General features: G+C 45.9%; 1 protein-coding gene across 3 annotated transcripts in view; it reads left to right on the forward strand.

Moving 5' to 3' along the window:
• LOC143289723 (golgin subfamily A member 2-like) overlaps positions 1 to 19,204 on the forward strand; it is a 49,857-nt gene that overhangs the window by 22,088 nt on the left and 8,565 nt on the right. For 2 of the 3 annotated variants that reach the window (XR_013056267.1, XM_076598796.1), the window contains exons 10-21: positions 188 to 246; positions 1,549 to 1,609; positions 2,117 to 2,197; positions 4,006 to 4,098; positions 4,933 to 5,040; positions 6,009 to 6,096; positions 7,073 to 7,229; positions 8,473 to 8,665; positions 8,926 to 9,039; positions 10,770 to 10,928; positions 16,973 to 17,098; positions 18,091 to 18,229. Coding sequence is in view for 2 of the 3 variants with exons in the window: in XM_076598796.1 (XP_076454911.1) it covers positions 188 to 246; positions 1,549 to 1,609; positions 2,117 to 2,197; positions 4,006 to 4,098; positions 4,933 to 5,040; positions 6,009 to 6,096; positions 7,073 to 7,229; positions 8,473 to 8,665; positions 8,926 to 9,039; positions 10,770 to 10,928; positions 16,973 to 17,098; positions 18,091 to 18,229 (1,378 nt within the window). In the remaining variant the exon portion in view is untranslated. The remainder of the gene's footprint in view (positions 1 to 187; positions 247 to 1,548; positions 1,610 to 2,116; positions 2,198 to 4,005; positions 4,099 to 4,932; positions 5,041 to 6,008; positions 6,097 to 7,072; positions 7,230 to 8,472; positions 8,666 to 8,925; positions 9,040 to 10,769; positions 10,929 to 16,972; positions 17,099 to 18,090; positions 18,230 to 19,204) is intronic. The other variant, XM_076598797.1, reaches the window with a different exon arrangement.

The following is a 19,204-nucleotide window of genomic DNA, read 5'->3' on the forward strand; positions in this document are numbered from 1 at the left end:
TTATGCATGTGAACCTGTGTTCATGTATGCATTATTTGTATGTCCACATATGTGGATTGTGTCAGTCGTTTTCAGACAGATTTTGTTTCTTCACTGGCAACAAACTTACACATGTAGTATGTCTGTGTGGCTGTGCATGTGTGTTGGATTTTTTATATAACAGACGTTTGTTTTTTTGTCTTTTCAGTCCAATAAAGAAAACACCAAAGAGATTGACAGATTAAAACTTGAGCTATATAAAACTTCGTAAGTATATCTTGGAACTGTCTTTCTTGTATTGATAAGTTGTATAATTATGAACGATAACCATGAAGTTACTGTGTCTTTGCTGAATAATCTTTCTATAAATATATGGTGTTTTATCATGATAAGTGAGCCATCATATTTCTGTCTCAATTTCTCAAAGTTTCTGTCTCAATTTCTCAAAGTTTATCAGCTGCTGCTGTTAACACCTCATTCCCACCCCTGTCCCTTCTTAAGATGATTATTGTTGTTGTTTTTTTAATGTTATATGTCTGTCTGAGAGTGTATGTTTGTGTGACTGAAACCTGATTGAATGACACAGGAAACCAATGATGAGCGCCCAGTGGCAGCTGTCAGTCAGCTCTACCCAGGTAGGCAGCCTGTTGTGCAAATGACACCATGTTTAGAGCTTGGTCTCCCACTGAGGATAGGTGCTATATAAGTATCCACATCATTCATAATTCATTTACTTTTCAGAGTTTTGTTTGTCACTAAGGATTTACCTGTGTGAAATTCTGGCTGCTCTCAGTGCAGCTCCACCCATTTTTTCTGCCAGCAAGTGCACTTGTTTTATTATCACAGTGGATTTCTCTTAAGAAATCTGCCAAGGAACAACCTTTTTGTTGCCATGGGTTCTTCCATGTGTGCAAAATACATGCTGCACAGGGGACCTGGGTTCACTGTCTCCTCAGAATGACCAACATCCAGACCAGGCCAGGGTCTAGTGGAGGGGGCTGGGGATGATCCAGTGTCTGGTTTCTGGGATTTGAACCTGTGGTGACAGGCGCAATAGCCGAATGGTTAAAGCGTTGGACTTTCAATCTGAGGGTCCCGGGTTCGAATCACGGTGACGGCGCCTGGTGGGTAAAGGGTGGAGATTTTTACGATCTCCCAGGTCAACATATGTGCAGACCTGCTAGTGCCTGAACCCCCTTCGTGTGTATATGCAAGCAGAAGATCAAATACGCACGTTAAAGATCCTGTAATCCATGTCAGCGTTCGGTGGGTTATGGAAACAGAACATACCCAGCATGCACACCCCCGAAAACGGAGTATGGCTGCCTACATGGCGGGGTAAAAACGGTCATACACGTAAAAGCCCACTCATGTGCATACGAGTGAACGCAGAAGAAGAAGAACCTGTGGTGACACCTGCTTCCTAGCTGGGGTGTGGTGAGTTGCATGGTGTGTCCCGACCCCAGAGCTGCTATCCCAGCCAGTGTATAGTGGGGCAGAGTGTGTTGGTCTGCCGTTCAAACCATTCCTGTGGTGGTGGGTTGTATAGTTTTCTGTTTCTTGTTCCAGAAAATACAACGAGGAAAACCAACAACAGATTTCTGAATTGACAGAAAAGCTGAGCTCAAAGGTGAGTGCTAACAAAACGTCAAACGTTCATACTTGAGCGAGAAAATAAGCAAGACGTGTAAATGCCTGTGAAACGTTAAAAAAGAAAAGAAAAGAAAAAAGAGCATGATTTGTCCATCATAATGAAAACATACATGTGTGTGTAAGTGTGTGTGTATGTTTACATGTAGAATTAAGTGTTTATTTATTCAGATACATAGACGTCCTGGAAACTCGCACAGACATGGAAAAGCGTATTGATGCAGCGTTGCATGTAAATTAACATAGTCATGGAAACAGAATTATACACACTCACAGAGCACAACAAGGAAACATAGACGAACACTGCATAACATGGAAGCTGAATCATGGTGAAAGGAAAACATATGGATGCATACACACACATACGTGTGTGCGCATGCACTTACATGCACAACACAACACACACATACATGTGTGTGTAGCAATTTATGTATGTGTACATATATGTAGATATATATATATATATGTGATTTTTGTCTTTTTTCAGACGTCAGAAGCCTCTGCTCTGGAAGACAGCGTGGAGGATCTGAAAAAGAGATTAGAGATGGCAGAGATTTATGCACAGCAGGTAGGGCAGTCTCCCTGTCTGTCTGTCATGGTCTGTGGCTGTCTGTGTGTATGTCTCCAAAAGTCTCTGTGTCTGTCTCCGACAGTCTCTGTGTCTGTCTCCAGCAGTCTGTGTGTCTGTCTCCGACAGTCTCTGTGTCTGTCTCCAGCAGTCTGTGTGTCTGTCTCCGACAGTCTCTGTGTGTCTGTCTCTGACAGTCTCTGTGTCTGTGTCTGTCTCCGACAGTGTCTGTGTCTGTCTCCAGCAGTCTCTGTGTCTGTCTCCAACAGTCTTTGTGTCTGTCTCCAACAGTCTCTCTGTGTCTGTCTGCAACAGTCTCTGTGTGTCTGTCTCTGACAGTCTCTGTGTCTGTCTGCAACAGTCTCTGTGTGTCTGTCTCTGACAGTCTCTGTGTCTGTCTGCAACAGTCTCTGTGTCTGTCTCCGACAGTCTCTGTGTGTCTGTCTCCGACAGTCTCTGTGTCTGTGTCTGTCTCCGACAGTGTCTGTGTCTGTCTCCGACAGTCTCTGTGTCTGTCTCCAACAGTCTCTGTGTGTCTTGTCTCCGACAGTCTCTGTGTCTGTCTCCAACAGTCTCTGTGTCTGTCTCCAGCAGTCTCTGTGTCTGTCTCCAACAGTCTCTGTGTCTGTCTCCAACAGTCTCTGTGTGTCTGTCTCCGACTGTGTGTCTGTCTCCAACAGTCTCTGTGTCTGTGTCTGTCTCCGACAGTCTCTGTGTCTGTCTCCGACAGTCTCTGTGTCTGTGTCTGTCTCCAACAGTCTCTGTGTCTCTGTCTGTCTCCGACAGTCTCTGTGTCTGTCTCCGACAGTCTCTGTGTCTGTGTCTGTCTCCGACAGTCTCTGTGTCTGTCTCCGACAGTCTCTGTGTCTGTGTCTGTCTCCGACAGTCTCTGTGTCTGTGTCTGTCTCCGACAGTCTCTGTGTCTGTCTCCGACAGTCTCTGTGTCTGTTTCCGACAGTCTCTGTGTCTGTGTCTGTCTGTGACAGTCTCTCTGTGTCTTTCTCCAACAGTTTCTGTCTGTTTCCGACAGTCTCTGTGTGTCTGTCTCCGACAGTCTCTGTGTGTCTGTCTCCGACAGTCTCTGTGTGTCTGTCTCCGACAGTCTCTGTGTGTCTGTCTCCGACAGTCTCTGTGTGTCTGTCTCCGACAGTCTCTGTGTCTGTGTCTGTCTCCGACAGTCTCTGTGTCTGTGTGTCTGTTATTCCAGTCTCAGTGTTGTCACTGGCAGTCTGTGTGCATCACTGTCTCCCCTTTCTACCCCCCTCTGACCCAGTCTCTTTCTTGTCGCTGTTGACACTGAAGGTGACATGGATGTTGATGTGGATGTTGACTTTGGTGTTGATGGTAACGTGGATGTGGGTGTTAAACATTGTTGTGGGTGTTGACACAGGTGTGAATGTGGACACTAATTGTAGGTGTGGACATTGTTTTGATGTGGGTGTTGACTTTGGTGTTGATGTTAACATGGATGTGGGTGTTAAACATTGTTGTGGGTGTTGACACAGGTGTGAATGTGGACACTGATTGTAGGTGTGGACATTGTTTTGATGTGGGTGTTGACTTTGGTGTTGATGTTAACATAGATGTGGATGTTGACACAGATGTGGGTGTTTGACATTGACATGGTTTTTGACACTGGTGTCGATGTTGACACTGACATGGGTGTTGACACTGACATGGTCATTGACACGGGCATGGATGTTGACACTGACCTGGGTGTTGACGCTGTGGGTGTTGACACGGGTGTGGGTGTTGACACTGTAGGTGTTGACATGGGTGTTGACACTGGTGTGTGTGTGTGTGGACAGCTGTCAAGTGAGAGTGAGAACTCTGCAGGCAGCATGAAGATGATGACGGAGCTGCAGGCAGAGAGGGACGCCCTGCTGCTCAAAGTGACTCAGGTCAGTTGTCTGCCCCTACACTGATGTGCTGATAACACACGCGCGCGTCAAGCATGCATGGACACTTGCACACACTAAAACACACTTGCCTACATGTACGCATGCGTTCACGCACGTGGGAACATGTGCTCCTACATGCGCACGCACACACACTTACACCACACACACTTACACACACACACACACACACACACACACAGAGACTCGATCAGTTTGTTTAATGTTATCATGTGGACTGTTGTGTGTCATGTGTGTGTGTGTGTGTGTGTGTGTGGTGGGGGCAGTGTGGGTGTATATGTTGTGTGTGTGTTTGTATGTTATGTGTGTGTGTTTGTGTGTGTGTGTGTGTGTGTGTGTGTGTTGGGGACAGTGTGGGTGTATATGTTGTGTGTGTGTGGTGGGGGCAGTGTGGGTGTATATGTTGTTTGTGTGTCATGTGTGTGTGTGTGGTGGGGGCAGTGTGGGTGTATATGTTGTGTGTGTGTTTGTGTGTCATGTGTGTGTGTGTGGTGGGGGCAGTGTGGGCGTATATGTTGTGTGTGTGTGTGTGTGTGTGTTATGTGTTTTTGTGTGGGTGCATGTCTATGGTGTGTGTACTTTATGTTGTGTGTGTGTGTTGTGCAAATGGTATGTGTGTGTGTGTGTGAGTGTGTGTGTGTATTCTGTGAGTGTGTGTTAATCTATGTGTGTGTGTGTTACTCTGTGTATGTATGTGTATGCATGTATATGTATGTGTGTGAGTATATGTGTGCGCGCACGTTAATCTGTATGTGTGTACTGGTGTCCATACCTGTGTGTGTGTTGCACTGTGTGTGTGTGTGTGTGCATGTCCAGTTGGAGGAGGCGGTGGGCAGCGTGCGGCAGGAGAGGGACCAGGTCAGTGAGCACTACCAGCACCACTCCCAGCAGCTGTCGGACCAGGTGCAGCACCTCACACAACAGGTCAGCCACACCTGCCCCCCCTGCCCCACCTCCCCCCCCCTGCCCACCCTGTCCCCTGTACACACACAGGTGGTTGGATATCCAAAGAGTTAAGAGTTCAGCAGATAACAGTGTCAGAATCAGTGGTATATACCGTTTGTCACAGATTTCATCATTGTCATGTGGTGTGTGTTACATGGCTGAGTGGTATATACTGTTTGTCACAGATTTCGTCATTGTCATGTGGTGTGTGTACATGGCTGAGTGGTATATACTGTTTGTCACAGATTTCATCATTGTCATGTGGTGTGTGTACATGGCTGAGTGGTATATACTGTTTGTCACAGATTTCGTCATTGTCATGTGGTGTGTGTACATGGCTGAGTGGTATATACTGTTTGTCACAGATTTCTTCATTGTCTTGTGGTGTGTTTACATGGTTGAGTGGTATATACTGTTTGTCACAGATTTCGTCATTGTCTTCTGTGTGTACGTAGCTGAGTGGTATATACTTTTGTCACAGATTTCGTCATTGTCTTGTGTGTGTGTACATGGCTGAGAGGTATATACTGTTTGTTACAGATTGCGTCATTGTCATGTGGTGTGTGTACGTGGCTGAGTGGTATATACTGTTTGTCACAGATTTCGTCATTGTCTTCTGTGTGTACGTCGCTGAGTGGTATATACTGTTTGTCACAGATTTTGTCATTGTCATGTGGTGTGTGTACATGGCTGAGTGGTATATATTGTTTGTCACAGATTTCGTCATTGTCTTGTGTGTGTGTACATGGCTGAGTGGTATATACTGTTCGTCACAGATTTCGTCATTGTCTTCTGTGTGTACGTCGCTGAGTGGTATATACTGTTTGTCACAGATTTCGTCATTGTCTTCTGTGTGTACGTCGCTGAGTGGTATATACTGTTTGTCACAGATTTCGTCATTGTCTTCTGTGTGTACGTCGCTGAGTGGTATATACTGTTTGTCACAGATTTCGTCATTGTCAGAAGAGAGGGAGCAGCTGTTGTCCAAGCACCGTGACATGGAAGGGGCTTTGTTGGAGCTGCAACGGAAACTGGGTCAGTACTTCCCATTTGTGGTGTGGTGTGATGCGTTGTAATGTGCTGTGTGATACTGTGTGTGATGCGGTGTGACAGAAGCCATTGGGGTGGAGACCAGCATGGCACTATCATGTTGTAATGCGCTGTGGTATGCAGTCTGATGTGGTAATTTGGTGTGTGTGATGTGGGGTACAAGGTGATGTATATGATGTGATGTGGGGTGTAAGGTGTTGTGTAATGTGACGATGTATGTAATGTGGTGTGGTGTGTACTATAATGTGTACTGTGGTGTGATGTGACAGAAGCCAGTGCAGCAGAGCCCTTCATGACACAACCGTGTTGAAACGTAACGTAATGTGTGATGTAACATGGGGCGCAAAGTAATGTGGTGTAAAGCATGATTTGTGGTGTGTAATATGTGGTGTGGTGTGACAGAAGCCAGTGCACCAGAGCTCCATGTGGCACTACTATGTTGTATTGTGGTGTGTAATGTAATATGTTGTGTGTAGTGTAATGTGTGTAATGTAATGAGTGGTGTATCGTGTAATGTGTCTAATGTAATGTGTGGTGTGATGTGTAGCCCAGCGTGGCACTACCATGTTGTAATGTGGTGTGTAATGTGATGTGTGTGGTATGTGTGGTGGGTAATGTAAAATGTGGTGTGATGTGACAAAAACGAGTGCACCAGAGCTCCATGTGGCACTACCATGTAATGTGATATGTAGTGTAATGTGTGTAGTGTAATGTGGTGTGTAGTGTAATGTGTGGTGTGTAGTGTAACGTGGTGTGTAGTGTAATGTGTGGTGTGGTGTGACAGAAGCCAGTGCAGCAGAGCTCCAAGTGTAACCACCATGTTGTAACGTGGTGTGTAGTGTAATGTGGTGTGTAGTGTAATGTGTGATGTGGCGTGACAGAAGCCAGTGCAGCAGAGCTCCAAGTGTCACCACCATGTTGTGACGTGGTGTGTAATGTAATGTGTGATGTGGTGTGACAGAAGCCAGTGCAGCAGAGCCCCGTGTGGCCGAGTCATCAGGTGTGGACCCTGAGGCCCACAGACAGGTGGTGGAGGAGGTGGACCAGCTCCGTCAAGACCTGCAGGACCTGCAGCATCGCCATGACGCCCAGATCAGAGACAACGCACAGCTCAGCAGGTACACCGTTTGGGTCACTTTGTAAGATACTGTGTGTGCTGCGTTGTGCATGTATGCAGATCTTGACTGTGATCGTTCTTATCTTTGTTGTGTACTTTGGTGTGTGTGTGTGTGTGTTGGAGTCGTGTGATTTTCATGACTTTTTTTCATATGTTTGTTTCATCTTAATGTATTTATTCGATTCATCAGTGATACACAGGGGTGGTGATGGTGACAGTCACCATCACCACCCCTGTGTATCACTGTCACCACCCCTGTGTATCACTGTCACCACCCCTGTGTATCACTGTCACCATCACCACCCCTGTGTATCACTGTCACCACCCCTGTGTATCACTGTCACCATCACCACCCCTGTGTATCACCGTCACCCCCCCCCCCCCCCCCCCGCCCCCTGTGTATCACTGTCACCATCACCACCCCTGTGTATCACTGTCACCATCACCACACCTGTGTATCACTGTCACCATCACCACCCCTGTGTATCACTGTCACCATCACCACACCTGTGTATCACTGTCACCACCCCTGTGTATCACTGTCACCACCCCTGTGTATCACTGTCACCACCCCTGTGTATCACTGTCACCACCCCTGTGTATCACTGTCACCATCACCACCCCTGTGTATCACTGTCACCACCCCTGTGTATCACTGTCACCGTCACCACCCATGTGTGTCACCACCCCTGTGTATCACTGTCACCGTCACCACCCCTGTGTATCACTGTCACCACCCCTGTGTATCACTGTCACCACCACCACCCCTGTGTATCACTGTCACCATCACCACCCCTGTGTATCACTGTCACCACCACCACCCCTGTGTATCACTGTCACCATCACCACCCCTGTGTATCACTGTCACCACCCCTGTGTATCACTGTCACCATCACCACCCCTGTGTGTCACTGTCACCATCACCACCCCTGTGTGTCACCGTCACCATCACCACCCCTGTGTATCGCTGTCACCATCACCACCCCTGTGTGTCACCGTCACCACACCTGTGTGTCACTGTCACCACCCCTGTGTATCACTGTCCCACCCCTGTGTATCACTGTCACCATCACCACCCCTGTGTATCACTGTCACCACACCTGTGTATCACTGTCACCACCCCTGTGTATCACTGTCACCATCACCACCCCTGTGTATCACTGTCACCACCCCTGTGTATCACTGTCACCACACCTGTGTATCACTGTCACCATCACCACACCTGTGTATCACTGTCACCACAGGTTGCTGGAGGAGAGAGAAGTGAGAGTGCTGACACTGGAACAGCAGGTGGAGCAGATGGGGTCGCAGGTGGAGGATCGAACCTCGCTACTGGAGAGCGTGCAGAGCGACCGCACGGCCCTGTCGCGCGCCTTGTCCCAGAACAAGGAGCTGAAGGCCCAGCTGGCAGAACTGCAGAACGGCTTTGTCAAGCTGGTGAGTCACATGGTAGTGTGTGTGTGTGTGTGTTTGCATTTATGAACATTGTGTGAATGTTCATGTGTATACATGTGTGTGTATGTAAATGTATGTGTGTGTATGTGTATGTGTGTGTGTGCATATAAATGTGTGTGCATGTGTACATATGTGTTTGTGTGTACATAGGTGTGTGTGTGTGTGTGTACACATGTGTGTGTGTGTACATATGTGTTTGTGTGTGTGTTCATCTGTGTTTGTGTACATTGTGTGTGTGACAGAGTAACGACAACATGGAGCTGGTGACGAAGCAGCAGGCGTCCCAGCACACCACCAATGACCTGTCGGCACGACTGGCCCAGCAGGAGGATGAGCTCACCGACCTCAGAGACCAGGTTCTCCTTCTCCCCACTTCTCTCTCTCCTCCTCCTCCTCTGTCTCTTGCTGTGTGTGTGTGGGTGTGAAGGAGGCACCTTTGAGAGAATCGGTTAACTCACTCAGTACGGCCAGTCCTCTCTTCTCCTCTACACAGACCCCTCGGATGTCCAGTGGGTGTCTGAATGACCCAAACTTTAGCTTCCGTCATCAGAATTGTGGTATTCTTTGTCAACATTCACCTCTTCAGTATAAGAGCCTTCCGCTTGCAATATTTTGATGATGGTAATTGGGGTGAAAAGCTGTTAACATCGTCTCTTTCGCTGTTCGTATGGAAAGAGTTAAGCCTTCTGATCCAGTGTTCAACAGTGTACAAGCAAGGTTCAGGGCTCTGCTTTTGGAGTGGTTTTGTGTCTGAGTAAGGCACAGAGAGAGGATTGGGTTCTGCCATCCTTGGCAGTGTCCTCGACACAGGTAAATGGAATTCACTGCCTGTGTGTCCTTGACACAGGTAAATGGAATTCACTGCCTGTGTGTCCTTGACACAGGTAAATGGAATTCACTGCCTGTGTGTCCTTGACACAGGTCAATGGAATTCACTGCCTGTGTGTCCTTAAAGGCTGTGGGACCTTGAACTTGCACTGTCTGTGCTGTTTAGCTCTGGTGACTAGGTAGTGAAGTTGGAAATTCCTCAGTGTTATTTGCCTGTATGGCCTTGTTATGTATATTTTGTTTGGCTTTGAAGGTGGTTGTTTTTTTAATGATTTTTTAAAATATTTTGTAATGTGGGGATGATAAATGAAGCAGAAGGGCTGACATCCTCAGCAAGGCCAAGTCCTGTTTGCCCTAAGGAGCTAAATGGTTTACATGTGTCATGAATTGTGTTTTGTTGGTCAGTCTTGTTTTGTTTTTGTTCGTTTTTTTTTGTTTGTTTTTTCTTTCTTTTTTGGTATTTTTATGTTGATGTGACAGTTTTGTGTTGACACGGTTGAGCTTTTGCTTGGTTTGACAGTCCTGATGTGGCCCCGTGCGGTCGGCTGGACTGTAAGCTACAGTAAACCACCATAAACAAAGACACAACAAACCAACAAGCACAGAACACCAACACCACACACCGCCACGCCCCCCTACTGACCCCTGTTGGCACGGCGGGAGGGGGAGGTGCAGAAGACTTCAGATGGCTGCTGAGGATCATCATGATCGTCATGATTTGATTTGATTTGATGTGTGTGGCGCGGCGGGAGGGGGAGGTTCAGACGTTGCGTGAGGCGAGGATCTAAGCACCATGATTTGATTTGATTTGACATGCCCCCAGTTGGCGCAGCAGGAGGGGGACGTGCAGACGTTGCATGAGGCGAGGATCTAAGCACCATGATTTGATTTGATTTGATGTGCCCCCAGTTGGCGCGGCGGGAGGGGGAGGTGCAGACCTTGCATGAGGCGAGGATCTAAGCACCATGATTTGATTTGATTTGATGTGTCCCCAGTTGGCGTGGCGGGAGGGGGACGTGCAGACGTTGCGTGAGGCGAGGATCTAAGCACCATGATTTGATTTGATTTGATTTGATGTGCCCTCAGTTGGCGCGGCGGGAGGGGGAGGTGCAGACGTTGCATGAGGCGAGGATCTAAGCACCATGATTTGATTTGATTTGATGTGCCCCCAGTTGGCGCAGCGGGAGGGGGAGGTGCAGACGTTGCATGAGGCGAGGATCTAAGCACCATGATTTGATTTGATTTGATGTGCCCCCAGTTGGCGCAGCGGGAGGGGGAGGTGCAGACGTTGCGTGAGGCGAGCCAGGCAGCCCAGAAGCAGCAGTACCAACAGGACCAGATCCAGGACAGACTGCGGCACTACGAGGCCCAGGCACACCTCGTCGACACCCTGCAGAACGAACTGACGGCCGCTCAGGTGGGGGCTGGTGATGTACTGTGGTGGGGGATGTGCTGTGATGTGCTGTGTTGTGATGTGATGTGGTGTGGTGTTTGTGGGATGAGTGGTGATGTGGTGTGGTGTTTGTGGGATGAGTGGTGATGTGGTGTGGTGTTTGTGGGATGGGTGGTGATGTGGTGTGGTGTTTGTGGATGAGTGGTGATGTGGTGTGGTGTTTGTGGGATGAGTGGTGATGTGGTGTGGTGTTTGTGGGATGAGTGGTGATGTGGTGTGGTGTTTGTGGGATGAGTGGTGATGTGGTGTGGTGTTTGTGGGATGGGTGGTGATGTGGTGTGGTGTTTGTGGGATGAGTGGTGATGTGGTGTGGTGTTTGTGGGATGAGTGGTGATGTGGTGTGGTGTGGTGTTTGTGGGATGAGTGGTGATGTGGTGTGGTGTTTGTGGGATGAGTGGTGGTGTGGTGTTTGTGGGATGGGTGGTGATGTGATGTGGTGTTTGTGGGATGAGTGGTGATGTGGTGTGGTGTTTGTGGGATGAGTGGTGATGTGGTGTGGTGTTTGTGGGATGGGTGGTAATGTGATGTGGTGTGGTGTTTGTGGGATGAGTGGTGATGTGGTGTGGTGTTTGTGGGATGAGTGGTGATGTGGTGTGATGTTTGTGGGATGAGTGGTGAAGTGGTGTGGTGTTTGTGGGATGAGTGGTGATGTGGTGTGGTGTTTGTGGGATGAGTGGTGATGTGGTGTGGTGTGGTGTTTGTGGGATGAGTGGTGATGTGGTGTGGTGTTTGTGGGATGAGTGGTGATGTGGTGTGGTGTTTGTGGGATGAGTGGTGGTGTGGTGTGGTGTGGTGTTTGTGGGATGAGTGGTGATGTGATGTGTGGTGTTTGTGGGATGGGCGGTGATGTGGTGTGGTGTTTGTGGGATGAGTGGTGATGTGGTGTGGTGTTTGTGGGATGAGTGGTGATGTGATGTGTGGTGTTTGTGGGATGAGTGGTGATGTGGTGTGGTGTGGTGTTTGTGGGATGAGTGGTGATGTGGTGTGGTGTTTGTGGGATGAGTGGTGATGTGGTGTGGTGTTTGTGGGATGAGTGGTGATGTGTGGGATGGGTGGTGATGTGATGTGGTGTGGTGTTTGTGGGATGGGTGGTGATGTGGTGTGATGTTTGTGGGATGAGTAGTGATGTGATGTGGTGTGGTGTTTGTGGGATGAGTGGTGATGTGATGTGGTGTGGTGTTTGTGGGATGAGTGGTGATGTGATGTGGTGTGGTGTTTGTGGGATGAGTGGTGATGTGGTGTGGTGTTTGTGGGATGAGTGGTGATGTGATGTGGTGTGGTGTGGTGTTTGTGGGATGAGTGGTGATGTGGTGTGTGTGACATGGCATGGTGTGACATAACGTGTGATGCGTCACTGGACATAATGTAATAACAGGACCTGATTTGACATGGTATGTGATGATGAAACAACAAGACCTGATTTGACATGGTATGTGATGATGTAACAACAGGACATGATGTGACATGGTATGTGATGATGTAACAACAGGACATGATGTGACATGGTATGTGATGATGTAACAACAGGACATGATGTGACATGGTATGTGATGATGTTACAACAGGACATGATGTGACATGGTATGTGATGATGTTACAACAGGACATGATGTGACATGGTATGTGATGATGTAACAACAGGACTTGATGTGACATGGTATGTGATGATGTAACAACAGGACTTGATGTGACATGGTATGTGATGATGTTACAACAGGACATGATGTGACATGGTATGTGATGATGTAACAACAGGACTTGATGTGACATGGTATGTGATGATGTAACAACAGGACATGATGCGACATGGTATGTGATGATGTAACAACAGGACTTGATGTGACATGGTATGTGATGATGTAACAACAGGACTTGATGTGACATGGTATGTGATGATGTAACAACAGGACATGATGTGACATGGTATGTGATGATGTAACAACAGGACATGATTTGACATGGTATATGATGATGTAACAACAGGACATGATGTGACATGGTATATGATGATGTAACAACAGGACATGATTTGACATGGTATATGATGATGTAACAACAGGACATGATGTGACATGGTATATGATGATGTAACAACAGGACATGATGTGACATGGTATATGATGATGTAACAACAGGACCTGATGTGACATGGTATGTGATGATGTAACAACAGGACTTGATGTGACATGGTATGTGATGATGTAACAACAGGACATGATGTGACATGGTATGTGATGATGTAATAACAGGACCTGATGTGACATGGTATGTGATGATGTGACAACAGGACATGATTTGACATGGTATGTGATGATGTAAAAACAGGACATGATGTGACATGGTATGTGATGATGTAACAACAGGACTTGATGTGACATGGTATGTGATGATGTAACAACAGGACATGATGTGACATGGTATGTGATGATGTAACAACAGGACCTGATGTGACATGGTATGTGATGATGTAACAACAGGACCTGATGTGACATGGTATATGATGATGTAACAACAGGACATGATGTGACATGGTATGTGATGATGTTACAACAGGACATGATTTGACATGGTATGTGATGATGTAACAACAGGACATGATGTGACATGGTATGTGATGATGTAACAACAGGACATGATGTGACATGGTATGTGATGATGTAACAACAGGACATGATTTGACATGGTATGTGATGATGTTACAACAGGACATGATGTGACATGGTATGTGATGATGTAACAACAGGACATGATGTGACATGGTATGTGATGATGTAACAACAGGACTTGATGTGACATGGTATGTGATGATGTAACAACAGGACTTGATGTGACATGGTATGTGATGATGTAACAACAGGACATGATGTGACATGGTATGTGATGATGTAACAACAGGACATGATGTGACATGGTATATGATGATGTAACAACAGGACATGATTTGACATGGTATGTGATGATGTAACAACAGGACTTGATGTGACATGGTATGTGATGATGTAACAACAGGACATGATTTGACATGGTATATGATGATGTAACAACAGGACATGATGTGACATGGTATGTGATGATGTAACAACAGGACATGATGTGACATGGTATGTGATGATGTAACAACAGGACATGATTTGACATGGTATGTGATGATGTAACAACAGGACATGATGTGACGTGGTATGTGATGATGTAATAACAGGACATGATGTGACATGGTATATGATGATGTAACAACAGGACATGATGTGACATGGTATGTGATGATGTAACAACAGGACCTGATGTGACATGGTATGTGATGATGTAAAAACAGGACATGATGTGACATGGTATGTGATGATGTAACAACAGGACTTGATGTGACATGGTATGTGATGATGTAACAACAGGACCTGATGTGACATGGTATGTGATGATGTAACAACAGGACCTGATGTGACATGGTATGTGATGATGTAAAAACAGGACATGATGTGACATGGTATGTGATGATGTAACAACAGGACTTGATGTGACATGGTATGTGATGATGTAACAACAGGACATGATGTGACATGGTATGTGATGATGTAAAAACAGGACATGATTTGACATGGTATGTGATGATGTTATAACAGGACATGATGTGACATGGTATGTGATGATGTAACAACAGGACATGATCTGACATGGTATGTGATGATGTAACAACAGGACATGATGTGACATGGTATGTGATGATGTAACAACAGGACATGATGTGACATGGTATGTGATGATGTAACAACAGGACTTGATGTGACATGGTATGTGATGATGTAACAACAGGACATGATTTGACATGGTATGTGATGATGTAACAACAGGACATGATGTGACATGGTATGTGATGATGTAACAACAGGACATGATTTGACATGGTATGTGATGATGTAACAACAGGACCTGATGTGACATGGTATGTGATGATGTAACAACAGGACATGATTTGACATGGTATGTGATGATGTAACAACAGGACATGATGTGACATGGTATGTGATGATGTAACAACAGGACATGATGTGACATGGTATGTGATGATGTAACAACAGGACCTGATTTGACATGGTATGTGATGATGTAACAACAGGACATGATGTGACATGGTATGTGATGATGTAACAACAGGACCTGATGTGACATGGTATGTGATGATGTAACAACAGGACCTGATGTGACATGGTATGTGATGATGTAACAACAGGACATGATTTGACATGGTTTGTGATGATGTAACAACAGGACATGATGTGACATGGTATGTGATGATGTAACAATACATGATGTGACATGGTATGTGATGATGTAACAACAGGACCTGATGTGACATGGTATGTGATGATGTAACAACAGGACATGATTTGACATGGTTTGTGATGATGTAACAACAGGACATGATGTGACATGGTATGTGATGATGTAACAACAGGACCTGATTTGACATGGTATGTGATGATGTAACAACAGGACATGATGTGACATGGTATGTGATGATGTAACAACAGGACATGATTTGACATGGTTTGTGATGATGTAACAACAGGACATGATTTGACATGGTATGTGATGATGTAACAACAGGACCTGATGTGACATGGTATGTGATGATGTAACAACAGGACATGATTTGACATGGTTTGTGATGATGTAACAACAGGACATGATGTGACATGGTATGTGATGATGTAACAACAGGACATGATGTGACATGGTATGTGATGATGTAACAACAGGACATGATGTGACATGGTATGTGATGATGTAACAACAGGACATGATTTGACATGGTATGTGATGATGTAATAACAGGACATGATGTGACATGGTATGTGATGATGTAACAACAGGACCTGATGTGACATGGTATGTGGTGATGTTACAACAGGACATGATGTGACATGGTATGTGATGATGTAACAACAGGACATGATGTGACATGGTATGTGATGATGTAACAACAGGACATGATGTGACATGGTATGTGATGATGTAACAACAGGACATGATGTGACATGGTATGTGATGATGTAACAACAGGACATGATGTGGCATGGTATATGATGATGTAACAACAGGACATGATGTGACATGGTATGTGATGATGTAACAACAGGACATGATGTGACATGGTATGTGATGATGTAACAACAGGACCTGATGTGACATGGTATGTGATGATGTAACAACAGGACATGATGTGACGTGGTATGTGATGATGTAACAACAGGACATGATGTGACATGGTATGTGATGATGTAACAACAGGACATGATGTGACATGGTATGTGATGATGTAACAACAGGACATGATGTGACATGGTATGTGATGATGTAACAACAGGACATGATGTGACATGGTTTGTGATGATGTAACAACAGGACATGATTTGACATGGTATGTGATGATGTAGTAACAGGACCTGATTTGACATGGTATGTGATGATGTAACAACAGGACCTGATGTGACATGGTATGTGATGATGTAACAACAGGACATGATGTGACATGGTATGTGATGATGTAACAACAGGACATGATGTGACATGGTTTGTGATGATGTAACAACAGGACATGATGTGACATGGTTTGTGATGATGTAACAACAGGACCTGATGTGACATGGTATGTGATGATGTAACAACAGGACATGATTTGACATGGTATGTGATGATGTAACAACAGGACATGATGTGACATGGTATGTGATGATGTAACAACAGGACATGATGTGACATGGTATGTGATGATGTAACAACAGGACATGATTTGACATGGTGTGTGATGATGTAACAACAGGACATGATGTGACATGGTATGTGATGATGTAACAACAGGACATGATGTGACATGGTATGTGATGATGTAACAACAGGACATGATGTGACATGGTATGTGATGATGTAACAACAGGACATGATGTGACATGGTATGTGATGATGTAACAACAGGACCTGATGTGACATGGTGTGTGATGATGTAACAACAGGACATGATGGAGGCGCTGACCACCCAGAACAGTGAGCTGCGCACAATGCTGATCAAGGCCACAGAGGTCAAGCCCAGGTCAGACGGCGAAGACCAGAACGGTGACAAGTCCCAGACAGACGATCTGGTGAGCCCTGACTTACCTCCCCGTCCTTCATGTCTCGCTTGTCTCCCCTGTCACAGCACAGCACAGTGAGAAAGAGACTGTCGGTATCGGTATCTGTCATCATTGTTGACAAAAGATGAGACCAACAGTGTCAGCATACAGTGATGATGGTAATTGGTGGAGGGGTCGCTTGCTGGTAATGCGTCCAATTAGGGAGCCATAGTCCAAGGCGTCCTCATGTTGGAATCCTATACTGTATATGGATCAAGATTTTTAACCCCCCCTCTCTACTAGACTTGCATGGTCCGGGTGCTTGTCTTTCAGATGAGACAATGAACTGAGGTTCTCTATGTATCATGCTCTTAGCTCTCATAAAAGAAGCTGAGGCAGCTAAAGGGTTGTTGCCGACAAAATTGTGTATTTGTATTTGTATTTCTTTTTATCACAACAGATTTCTCTGTGTGAAATTCAGGCTGCTCTCCCCAGGGAGAGCACGTCGCTACACTACAGCGCCACCCATTTTTTTGTATTTTTTCCTGCGTGCGGTTTTATTTGCTTTTCCTATTGAAGTGGATTTTTCTACAGAATTTTGCCAGGAACGATCCTTTTGTTGCTGTGGGTTCTTTTTCGTGCGCTAAGTGCATGCTGCACACGGGACCTCGGTTTTTCGTCTCATCCGAATGACTAGCGTCCAGACCACCACTCAAGGTCTAGTGGAGGGAGAGAAAATATCGGCGGCTGAGCCGTGATTCGAACCAGCGCGCTCAGATTCTCTCATTTCCTAGGCGGACGCGTTACCTCTAGGCCATCACTCCACATGTGGAAAGATTGACTTCATTAGTTAGACAAAGGAAAGGCAAGAACAAAAAGTGTTGCTGCATTGTGACAGCCCAGTCTGTCCCCTGGGAGAGTAACCCAGATTTCACTGACGTCTTTTGCTGCTGCTGCTGCTGCTTTGTGCGTGGGCTGCAACTCCCACATTCACTTGTATGAACACGAGAGTGATGTTTCAGATCGACAGTCTCTCAGCCACCATCAAACAGCTGGAGACGGAGCGAGGACAGCTGTACGAAAGCCTGAAGGAGCAGCGCCACCTGTCGGACGACCTGAGTGTCAAGGTCGCTGACCTTCAGGAAGAGGTCATCAGGAAAGGTCAGTGAACTTGTGAGGAGGTCAAGGCAGTGAGTTTGCGCCACACTGAAAAACTGGCTGCTTTGTGTCTGCCTTGGGTGTGAAATGTGAAATGATATTAGATGTTGAAATGTGCCCAGTGATTTGATGGAGGTTGTCAGTCATCCCCAGCAGGCGTTGACCATGACTACAAATGCTTTGGTTCAGGCCAGGAGGGAGTCAAATCAACAGAAACGTGGCAGGACAGCCGTTAGTTGTTCAGCTGTACAAACCTGGAGGTCACTGCCTTTTTCAGTCCATTACTGTCCTTCACTCTCATCCTTGAAATCAGTTCTGAATACATTCCTTGTCAAACAGTTTCTACGTAAACTCACTCGGGACGACAAGTTTTCTCCCTTGCTTTTCCCCACAGATGGCCCATTTGTAAGGGTTTGGAAAAAAATTACAAAAAATACAAAATACAGAGTGAGAAAATGAAACTTTCAGAACTGGTTTATTACTTGTTGAGCTATTACATATGAAAACAAATCTAATTTCTCATCTATTTTTACAATTTTGCCATATGTAGAAATTACTGCCAATTTTTCACCCCAAATCACCATACCCATGCTTGCTTTCTGCATTAAATTCGCTTTCTTCTTTGTCATAGACGACCGGTCAGTGACTTTGTCAGCGTGTGTGCGAGACAGGCTACACATGCCAGGCTGACCAATCACACTGTTCGATTGTGGAGTGACCCAGAATAGCGCACTCTGCTTGGCTAATCACAAAATCACGTGTACAGCGCGTGATGGAATTTTACTTTTGGAGAATGCTGTTCCATTCCTTCGTCCGAATCTGAATACGTTTTGTGTAGGAATGCGTGAGCATTCCTTTGTCCTGAGAGAGTTAAGGCACTCCATTTCATACGCGTATTCTGTGGATCCACATCTGTTTCTTCCATGTGTGTGGCTGTGTGTGTGTGTGTGTGTTTCTGTGTGCTTTGTGTCTGACCGA

Source organism: Babylonia areolata, chromosome 14 (assembly GCF_041734735.1).
Source record: "Babylonia areolata isolate BAREFJ2019XMU chromosome 14, ASM4173473v1, whole genome shotgun sequence".
In the NCBI taxonomy this organism is placed as follows: Eukaryota; Metazoa; Mollusca; class Gastropoda; order Neogastropoda; family Buccinidae; genus Babylonia; species Babylonia areolata.